At 67.8% G+C, this 10,609-nt stretch overlaps 1 protein-coding gene across 1 annotated transcript; it reads left to right on the top strand.

Moving 5' to 3' along the window:
* The first annotated feature begins 400 nt into the window (after window positions 1-400).
* On the top strand, window positions 401-9,521 carry ACHE (acetylcholinesterase (Yt blood group)). The gene is made up of 4 exons (XM_067315035.1): window positions 401-468; window positions 1,733-3,278; window positions 4,570-4,736; window positions 8,197-9,521. Exons 2-4 carry the CDS (start codon window positions 1,744-1,746, stop codon window positions 8,316-8,318), a joined length of 1,824 nt encoding a protein of 607 aa, XP_067171136.1. The 5' UTR covers window positions 401-468; window positions 1,733-1,743; the 3' UTR covers window positions 8,319-9,521.
* Window positions 9,522-10,609: the final 1,088 nt, after the last annotated feature.

Raw genomic sequence — 10,609 nt, 5'->3', positions numbered from 1 at the left:
CGTGTCCCCTGCCCCATGACCAAGTCCCCTGCCCCACGGCTGTGTCCCCTGCCCCATGGCCCTGCCCCATGGCCATGTCCCCTGCCCCATGGCCGTGTCCCCTGCCCCACGACCAAGTCCCCTGCCCCACAAACGTGTCCCCTACCCCATGGTCGTGTCCCCTACCCCACGGCCATGTCACCTGCCCCATGGCTGTGTCCCCTGCCCCACAAACGCGTCCCCTGACCCATGGCCCTGCCCCACAGCCATCCCCGTGCCCCACGGCCCTGTCCCACAACCAAGTCCCCTGCCCCACTGCCGTGTCCCCCCCCCGCCCCACGGCAGCGTCCCCCCACCCCGGCCCTGCCCCACGGCGGCGTCCCCCCGCCCCGGGGACGCCCCACGGCGCCGTGTCCCTCCCGCTCGCTCCGGCAGCCGCCGCCGCCGCCACCGCCGGGGACAGCGGGGGACAGCGGGGACCTGGGCCAGGCAGGACGGGGGGGTCCTGGGAAGGGGGGGGCTGAGGGGGGGGGGGAAACCCCCCTCTAACCCTGTGCCACCAGGAGCAAGGAAAGGGCCCAGGCGTCCGGGGGCAAGGGGGGGGGGTCCCCGCTCCACCACACACCCCCCCCCCGGGACCCAGGCGTCCGGGCAGCCCTATCCCCCCCCCCCCCCAATTAGCCTTCCCACCAGGACCCCCCCCCCCCTTCCACCCCATGGGCCCAGGCATCCGGGCCGCCCCCCCCCCCCCCCCCCACAAGGGACCCAGGCGTCCGGGGTGGTGGTGGGGGCTCCCACTCTACCCCCCCCCCCACTTCCCCCTGGGGACCCAGGTGTCCGGGGGACCCTTGTGCTGCCCTCCCAGGGACCCAGGCGTCCGGGGACACCCCACCCCCCCCTCCGCCCGGCAATGCCCAGCCCCCCCCGATCCCCCCCCCCCCCCCGCCCTTGCAGCTCTCCCAAAAAGGACCCAGGCGTCCGGGCCCCCCCCCCCCCCCACCTCCCTCCTGCTGGCAGCCGATAACGCCCACGGGCGCCTGGCCGTGGAGATAGCACCCAGGGTGGGGGCTGTGGGGCCGGGGGGGGGGCCCCCAAGGGGGATGACAGCACCCGGGTGGAGGGGCCCATTGCACTGGGTCGCCCCATTGATGGGATGATGGCATCTGGGTGGGGGTCCCGGTGCATCGGGTCACCCCCCCCACTGATGAGATGATTGCACCCAGCTGGTGGTCCCGTTGCATGGGGTCGCCCCATTGATGGGACGAGAGCACCCAGATAGGGGGTCCCGGTGCATTGGGTCGCCCCACTGATGGGATGATGGCACCTGGATGGGGGTCCCGGTGCATCGGGTCACCCCATTGATGGGACCATAGCACCCAGGTGGTGGTCCCGTTGCACTGGGACCCCCGTTGATGGGACGGTAGCACCCAGATGGTGGCTCAGTTGCATCAGGTCCTCCAGTGATGGGACGAGAGCACCCATGTGGGGGTCCCAGTGCATTGGGTCCCCACATTGATGGGACAAGAGCACCCAGATGGTGGCCCCATCACATCAGGTCCCCCCCGTTGATGGGACAAGAGCACCCAGAGGGTGGCCCCGTTGCATCAGGTCCTCCAGTGATGGGACAAGAGCACCCGGGAGGGGATCCCACTGCATCAGGTCCCCCGTTGATGGGATGACAGCACCCAGATCGGGGTGGGGAGGTCCCATTGCGTCTCCCCCTCCTCCCCGCTAACGCCCCCTCTCTCCGCAGGCTCGGGCGCCATGCAGCCGTCGGCGTGGGGCCAGGCAGCTGGGGCGCTGACCCTGCTGCTGCTGCTGCTGCTGCTGCTGAGCCGGGCGCCGGCGGACGCCGAGGAGCTGGTGGCGCAGACCGAAGCGGGTCCGGTGCGGGGCGTGAGGGTGCCGGTGGGTTCCGGCCACGTCACGGCCTTCTTGGGCATCCCTTACGCCGAGCCGCCCTTGGGACGCCTGCGTTTCCAACGGCCCCGGGCGCCGAGGCCTTGGAGCGGGGTGCTGGACGCCTCGGCGTACCGCCACGCTTGCTACCAGTACGTGGACACCATGTACCCGGGCTTCGGCGGCTCCGAGATGTGGAACCCCAACCGGGAGATGAGCGAGGATTGCCTCTACCTCAACGTCTGGGTGCCCTCGCCCCGGCCCCGCAACGCCTCGGTGCTGGTGTGGATCTACGGCGGCGGCTTCTACAGCGGCGCCGCCTCGCTGGACGTCTACGACGGGCGCTACCTGGCCCACGCCGAGAAGGTGGTGTTGGTCTCCATGAACTACCGGGTGGGAGCTTTCGGCTTCCTGGCGCTGCCGGGTCACCCCGAAGCTCCGGGCAACGTGGGTCTCCTGGACCAACGGTTGGCGTTGCGTTGGGTGCAGAGCAACATCCGCTTCTTCGGCGGCGACGCCGGGGCCGTCACCCTCTTCGGCGAGAGCGCCGGCGCCGCCTCGGTGGGCATGCACTTGCTGTCGCCCGCCAGCCGGCCCCTCTTCCGCCGCGCCGTGCTGCAGAGCGGCTCGCCCAACGGGCCCTGGGCCACGGTGGGGGCCGCCGAGGGCCGCCGGCGGGCCGCGCTGCTGGCCAAGCTGGTGGGCTGCGGCGGCGGCGGCGGCGGCGGCGGCAACGACACGGAGCTGCTGGGTTGCCTGCGGGCCAAGGAGCCGCAGGAGCTCATCGACAAGGAGTGGTCGGTGCTGCCCCACCAGGGCATCTTCCGCTTCGCCTTCGTGCCCGTGGTGGACGGGGACTTCCTCGCCGACACCCCCGAGGCGCTGCTGAGCGCCGGGGGCCGGCCCGAAGCCCAGGTGCTGCTGGGGGCCGTGCAGGACGAGGGCACCTATTTCTTGGTGTACGGGGCGCCGGGTTTCGGCAAGGACAACGAGAGCCTCATCAGCCGGGAGGAGTTCCTGGGCGGCGTGCGCCTAGGGGTGCCCCACGCCAACGAGCTGGCGGCCGAGGCCGTGGTGCTGCAGTACACGGACTGGCTGGACCAGGACAACCCCGTGAAGAACCGGGAGGCGTTGGACGACATCGTGGGCGACCACAACGTGGTTTGTCCCCTGATGCACTTCGCCCTGCGCTGGGCCGAGCGGGGCGGCACCGTCTTCGCCTACCTCTTCGACCACCGGGCTTCCAACATGCTGTGGCCCCCCTGGATGGGGGTGCCCCACGGCTACGAGATCGAGTTCGTCTTCGGGCAGCCCCTCGACCCCAGCCTCAACTACACGGCCGAGGAGGAGCAGCTCAGCCGGAGGATCATGCGCTACTGGGGCAACTTTGCCCGCACCGGGTAGGTGCCGGCACGGGGGACACGGAGGGATGGAGATGGAAGTGGCTGGGTGGAGGGATGGAGATGGAGATGGTTGAATGAAGGGATGGAGATGGTTGGATGGAAGGATGGAGACGGAGATGGTTGGATGGAAGGATGGATAGCTAGATGGACAGTAGAGGGCATGGATGGGTGGAGGGATGGAGATAGGGCTCCCTAGATCGAGGGAGGGAGGGGTGCATGGAGAAAGGAACGGATAGATGGATGGATGGAGATAAGCCTGCATGGATGGATGGAGATAAGCCTATGTAGATGGATGAATGGAGCGGTGGATGGACAGATGGCTACATGGTGGGTGGAAGACATGGATGGGCAAATGGACGAGTGGATGGAGACCACATGAGGACGGACGGATGGAGCCAGGGCCATGTAGACAGCTGGAGGCAGACGGCATGGATGGATGGATGGTGACAAGGGTGTGCAGATGCCTGGAGGGAGGGATGCTGGGGGGCTTGGATGGGTGGAGACTGGAAGGCACGGATGCATGGAGACGGGTGGGGATGGATGGAGATGGGGGCGAATGGAGGGACAGATGGAAATGGGGTGTACAGATGGATGGAGATGGGATGGATGGAGGTGGGGTGCACAGATTGACGGAGATGAGGTGGATGTATGGATGGAGACGAGGTGTACAGATGGATGGAGATGGGCTGGATGGAGACAGGGTGCATGGCTGGATGGATGGAGGTGGGGGTACACACATCGACAGAGATGAGGTGGATGGATGGATGGAGACGAGGTGTACAGATGGATGGAGACGGGGTGCACGGATGGATGAAGAAGGGGTGCATGGACGGAGATGGGATGGATGGATGAAGAAGGGCTGCATGGATGGATGGAGATGGGGTGCATGGATGGATGGAGATGGGGTGCAAAGCTTGATGGATGGAGATGAGGTGCACAGATCGGTAGAGATGAGGTGGATGGATGGATGGAGACGGGGTGCATGGATGGATGAAGAAGGGGTGCATGGATGGATGGAGATGGGGTGCACAGCTTGATGGATGGAGATGAGGTGCACAGATCGACAGAGATGAGGTGGATGGATGGATGGAGATGGGGTGGATGGAGATGGGGTGCCCAGATGGCTGGCTGGCTGGAGATGGAGGTGCCTGGATGCCCCAAGAGCTGCGTGGAGGCCCAGGGGTGCCCCCAGCCCGCGCGGGCAGGCGGGCAGGCGGGTGGTGGGCGGCGCGGCGCGGCCGGCCGGCGGGAGGGAGGGAGGCCCGGCTGGACGCAGGGCTGCCGGCAGGGACCCCAACGAGCCGTCGGAGCGGGAGCGGCGGTGGCCGTCCTACACGGCGGCGGGGCAGCGCTACGCCCGCCTCAACGCCCGGCCCCTGGCCGTGGCCCAGGGCCTCCGCGCCCAGGCCTGCGCCTTCTGGACCCGCTTCCTCCCCAAGCTGCTCAACGTCACCGGTGAGGGCACGCGGGGGCGGGGGGGGGACACGGCACGGGGACGTGGGGTGGCACGGGGGGGACGTGGCATGGGGATGTGGGGTGGCACGGAGGGAACACAGCATGGGGATGCAGGGTGGCATGGGGGGATGTGGCATGGGGGGGACATGGTATGGGGACATAGGGTGGCATGGGGGGACATGGGGACACAGGGTGGCACAGGGGGACATGGGTGCGTGGAGGAGCATGGGGTGGACATGACATGGGGACATAGGGCGGCATGGGGGGGGACACAGCATGGGGGGACATGGGACACAGGGTGGCAGAGGGGGGACATGGGTGCATGGAGGAGCATAGGGTGGACGTGACATGGGGACATAGGGCGGCATGGGGGGACACAGCATGGGGGGGACACGGGGTGGCAGAGGGGGGACATGGGTGCATGGAGGAGCATGGGGTGGACGTGACATGGGGACAGGGGGTGGCATGGGGGGGACACAGCATGGGGGGACATGGGGACACGGGGTGGCAGAGGGGGACATGAGTGCATGGAGGAGCATGGGGTGGACGTGACATGGGGACATAGGGCGGCATGGGGGGACACGGCATGGGGGGACATGGGGACACGGGGTGGCACAGGGGGACATGGGTGCATGGAGGAGCATGGGGTGGACATGACATGGGGACATGGGGTGGCACGGGGGACATGGGGGCATGGAGGGACACGGGGGGGACATGACATGGGGATATGGCATGGAGGGACATGGGGACACGAGGGACACGGGGACATGACATGGGAGGACAGGGGGGGCACGGGGGGGACATGTCATGGGGACATGGGGTGGCATGGGGGGGATGGGGGGCATGGAGGGACATGGTGGGGACACAGCACGGGGGGATGAGGTATCTTGGGGGGGGACATGGCACGGGGGGGTCATGGGGACACAGCACGGGGACACAGGGTGGCCCTGGAGGGGGGACACCTGGGGGGACTGGGGGACCCCCAAATTGGGGACAAGGACATGGGGGGGGGGGGCACAGGGCCCCATGACTCAGGGGTAGACGGGGATCCGGGGGACAAGGGGGGACCCCAAGATGGGGACAGGGGGGACACGGGGGGGGGGAGGGGACACCCTGGGGAAGGGCTACAGGAATCTCCCCCCCCCCCTCCAAATGCCCCCTCCTGCCCCGGACACCTGGGCCCCCCCCCCCCGCAGTGACCCCATGTCTGTGTCATCGTGTCCCCCCCCCCCCCCCCGGTGTGGGGCAGCCCCCGCCAAGCCCTGCCCGGCCCCGTCCCGGACGCCTGGGCCCCCCGGTCCCGTCCCGCTCCTGCTGCTCGTCCCCCTGCTCCTGCCGCGGCTGCTGCGCTGAGACCGTGCACACGCGTGTGCACGCCACGGCGCACGCATGTCACACGCGTGTGCACGCCCCGGTGCATGGTGCACACGTGTGCACGCCCCGGTGCACACACGTTGCACACGTGTGCATATGTGCCTGCCCTGGTGCATGCATGTTGCACGCGTGTGCCTGCCCTGGTGCACGCGTGTGCCTGCCCTGGTGCATGCATGTTGCACGCGTGTGCATGCCCTGGCATCTGCACATTGCACGCGTGTGCATGCCCTGGTGCACGTGTGTGCATGCCCTGGTGCACAGTGCAGACGTGTGCGTGCCCCAGTGCATGTTGCACGCACATGCATGCTCTAGTGCACGTTGCACACATGTGCATACCCTGGTGCATGGCACATGCGTGCACACGCCCTGGCACTTGCATGTCGCACGCGGTGTGCACGTCCCGGCGCTCGGTGCACACCTGCGCCTCGGCCCGGAGCGCCGTGTCCGTGCACACGCGTGCCCAGACGCGCACGGAGAACCCGGCCGGCGCCCGCTGCCCAGGCAGGTGCCTGCACGCATGCACACGCGTGTGCACGGGCGCACCGCACACGCGTGTGCAAACGCACGTGTTGCAACGCGCTAAGAACCTCCCGTTTGCAGCCGCTTTGGTGGCGTCTTGCTCGCGCTGGGGGGGACACGAGTGGCCGAGCGGGGTGCATGGGGGCTATAGGGGACCCATGGAGGGGCTATAGGGTGCATGGGGGCTATAGGGGCACATGGAGCGGCTATAGGGTGCACAGGAGGGTGCATGGGGGCTCTAGGGTGCTTAGGGGGGTGTATGGGGGCTATAGGGGGCACATGGAGGGGCTATAGGGTGCATTGGGGCTATAGGGGGCCCTTGGAGGGGCTCTAGGGTGCATAGGGGGGTGCATGGGGGCTATAGGGGGCCATGGAGGGGCTCTAGGGTGCATAGGGGGGTGCATGGGGGCTATAGCGGGCACATGGAGGGGCTATAGGGTGCACGGGGGGGTGCATTGGGGCTATAGAGGCACATGGAGGGGCTATAGGGTGCACGGGGGCTATAGGGGGCTCATGGGGGGGCTATGGGGTGCATGGGGCTATAGGGGGCCCATGGGGGGGCTTATGGGGGACTATGGGGCCCATAAAGGATCTGTGGGGTGCATGGGGGACTTATGGGGGGTGTTATGGGGCCCATAGGGGGTCTATGGGGTGCATGGGGGACTTATGGGGGGGGTTTATGGGGCCCATAGGGGGTCTATGGGGTGCATGGGGGACTTATGGGGGGGGTTATGGGGCCCATAGGGGGTCTATGGGGTGCATGGGGGACTTATGGGGGGGGTTATGGGGCCCATAGGGGGTCTATGGGGTGCATGGGGAATTATGGGGGGGGTTATGGGGCCATAGGGGGTCTATGGGGTGCATGAGGGGTCTATGGGGCCCATAGGGGGTCTACGGGGTGCATGGGGGGTCTATGGGGCCCATAAGGGGTCTGTGCAGGGCATGGGGGTCATAGGGGGCCCATGGGGGGGTGCATGGGGGCGGGTCTCCCTCCCCCCCCAAAAAAAACCCCTCACCCGTGGGAGCCCCCACCCCACCCAGGGGACCCAGGCGTCCGGGCGGCCAAACACCCTCCAACCGCCCCCCCACACACACCCTGGAGACACAGGGGGGCTGGGGGGGGCTTTGGGGGGGCTCAGGGCAGTTTTGGGGCGCTTTGGGGTGTTTTGGGGCGCTTTGGGGTGTTTTTGGGGGCCAATGCGCCCCGTTTCGGTGCAGATAACATCGAGGAGGCCGAGCGGCCGGGATGGACGGGGCGGTTTTGGGGGGTTCGGGGCAGTTTGGGGGGCGCTCAGGGCGGTTTGGGGGGGCTCAGGGTGGTTTTGGGGGTGCTTTGAGGTGTTTGGGGCTGTTGCGGGGCCATTTTGGGCCAATTCGCCCCGTTTCGGTGCAGATAACATTGAGGAGGCCGAGCAGCCGGGATGGACGGGGCGGTCCGGGGGGGTTGGGGCAGTTTGGGGGGGCTCAGGGCGGTTTGGGGGGGCTCAGGGTGGTTTTGGGGGTGCTTTGGGGTGTTTGGGGCTGTTGCGGGGCCATTTTGGGGCCAATTCGCCCCGTTTCGGTGCAGATAACATCGAGGAGGCCGAGCGGCAGTGGCGCCTGGAGTTTCACCGCTGGAGCTCCTACATGATGCGCTGGAAGAGTCAGTTCGACCACTACAGCCGCCAGGACCGGTGTGCCGAGCTCTGATTGACGCCAACACCGCCACCGGCACCAACACCGCCACCAACACCGCTTCCAACACCGGCACCGGCACCAACATCGGCACCTACACTGCCACCAACGCCGGTACCGCCGCCGGTGCCGCCACCAACACCGGTACTGGCACCAACAGCGCCACCGACACCGCCACTGGCACCACCACCACCACCCGCACCGACACCGCTACCAACACCACCACCGGCACCAATACCGGTACTGGCACCAACACTGCCACCCGCACCACCACCAACACCGCTACCAACACCGCTACCAACACCGGCACAGACCCCAAATGGACCCTTGTCCCCCTCCGACTGACCCGGAGCCAAAGCCCCTCCCAGTGTCCCCAGTGCCCCCCAGTGTCCCCCCAGTGTCCCCAACCCCTAGTGTCCTTGGACCCCCCCAGTGTCCCCAGTGTCTCCCAGTCCTCGTAGCCCCCCCCCAGTGTCCCCCAGTGTCTCCAGCCCCCCCCAGGGACCCTCCCGGCCCCCCCGCACCCCCCCAGGACCCCCCAAGTCCCGGTGTCCCCCCAGTAAAGGCTCGAACCCGGCACCGCAGCTCTGCCTGGGGCAGGGGGGGACCCCAAATCCCTGGGGCCCCCCCCCATATCCACGGGGTTCACCCATATTCCAGGGCCCCCCCCATATCCATGGGGGTCTCCCATAGCCCAGGGCCCCCCCCTATATCCCAGGAGCCCCCCCAATATCTAGGGGTCCCCCCAATATCCATAGGGCCCCCCCATATCCCAAGGGCCCCCCCCATATCCCAGGGCCCCCTCCAATATCCATGGGGCCCCCCCATATCCCGGGGCCCCCCCTATATCCATAGGGTTCCCTGGTGTCCCAGGGCCCCCCCAGTATCCATGGGGTTCCCCCATCTCCCCGGGGGGGGCCCCCAAATCCAGGGGCTCCCCATAACCCTGGTTTAGCCCCCCCCCAAACTCAGGGGACCCCCCCCAAAAATCCTTGTGGCCCCAAAACCCAGGGATCTCAGCCCAAAACCCAGGACCCCCCCCCAAACCCCAGGGGTCCCCTAAATCCTTTCCCCCCCCCATATCCTGGGGGTCCTGCATATCCGGGAGGGGGATGGATTTGGGGGGGGGCCAGCCATGACCCCCCCAAAAAAACTCAGTTTGGGGACCCCGGCGCTGCCCCCCCCCCGGTAATTATTTTTAAAGTTAATTAATAAAAAAGGGCCCCGAATCCAGCTGTGGCTCCTCTTGGGGGGGGGGGACGGGGGGGGCACCGGAGGCAGGATGGGACCCAGGCGTCCGGGGGGGGGGATTCGCCCTTTGCCCTTTGCTGGTGCAGAGGGGGTGATTGACAGGCAGGAGGGAGCCGGACGCCTGGCCCCTTTTTTGGGGGGGGGGCAGGGTACATGGGTTCTTATGGGGGGGGATTTGGGGGTGCAGGACGCCTGGGCCCCTTTTTTTGGGGGGGGCAGGGTACATGGGTTCTTATGGGGGGGGATTTGGGGGTGCAGGACACCTGGGCCCCTTTTTTTGGGGGGGGCAGGGTACATGGGTTCCTATGGGGGGGGATTTGGGGGTGCAGGACGCCTGGGCCCCTTTTTTTGGGGGGGGCAGGGTACATGGGTTCCTATGGGGGGGGATTTGGGGGTGCAGGACGCCTGGGCCCCTTTTTGGGGGAGGGGGTGCAGGATGCACCATTTCCTGGGGGGGGGGGTTAAGGGGTGCAGGACGCCTGGGCCCCTCGTGGCAGCGGGGGGGTGGAAGGGGGGGGGGAATTTGGCAGGCTTTTTTCGGGGGGGTGGGCAGAAGGCCGTGTCCGTCCGTCTGTCCGTGTCCGTCCGTCCGTCCGCCCTCGGCGCCCGGGTAAAGGCAGCGCCCGCTCGGCGGCGGCAGATTCGAGCGGCCCTTTTTCGGGGGGGGGGGGGGAAGAAGGGGAGACCCCCCCCCTCCTCCTCCTCAAGGCCACCAGCACCCCGGGGTGCCCCCTGCAAGGGGGGGGGCAGGGTGGGGAGGGAGCTGGGGGGGGGGCAAGGCCCAGCCAAAGGGGGGGGGGCACAAAGGGGGGGGGTCTCCAAAATATGAGGGTGCAGGTTGGGAGGGGGATTTGGGGGGGGAAACGAGGGGGGGGCACAAGGCCGTGGGGGGGGGGGGCACACGAGCGAGGCCACGACATGGGGAAGGTGTTTGGCCAGAGGTGTGGGGGGGGGGGGCTCCGGCTTCGACAATTTTTCCCGGGCGTCCCAAAAAGCCGGGAACCCCCGAAACGGTGCAGGGGGGAAGGAAGGGGTCCGGCCCCCCCCTCCGAATT

This window comes from Apteryx mantelli, chromosome 40 (assembly GCF_036417845.1).
Source record: "Apteryx mantelli isolate bAptMan1 chromosome 40, bAptMan1.hap1, whole genome shotgun sequence".
In the NCBI taxonomy this organism is placed as follows: Eukaryota; Metazoa; Chordata; class Aves; order Apterygiformes; family Apterygidae; genus Apteryx; species Apteryx mantelli.
The sequence above is the reverse complement of the archived record's forward strand: the minus strand, read 5'-3'. Positions and strand labels throughout refer to the sequence as shown.

Bases quoted from the DNA above. Each gene is read 5' to 3' on its own strand.
- ACHE (XM_067315035.1), top strand. From the start codon at position 1,744: ATGCAGCCGTCGGCGTGGGGCCAGGCAGCTGGGGCGCTGACCCTGCTG. The intron at 3,279-4,569 runs GTAGGTGCCGGC...GGCTGCCGGCAG, and splicing joins GGCAACTTTGCCCGCACCGG to GGACCCCAACGAGCCGTCGG. The intron at 4,737-8,196 runs GTGAGGGCACGC...GTTTCGGTGCAG, and splicing joins CAAGCTGCTCAACGTCACCG to ATAACATCGAGGAGGCCGAG.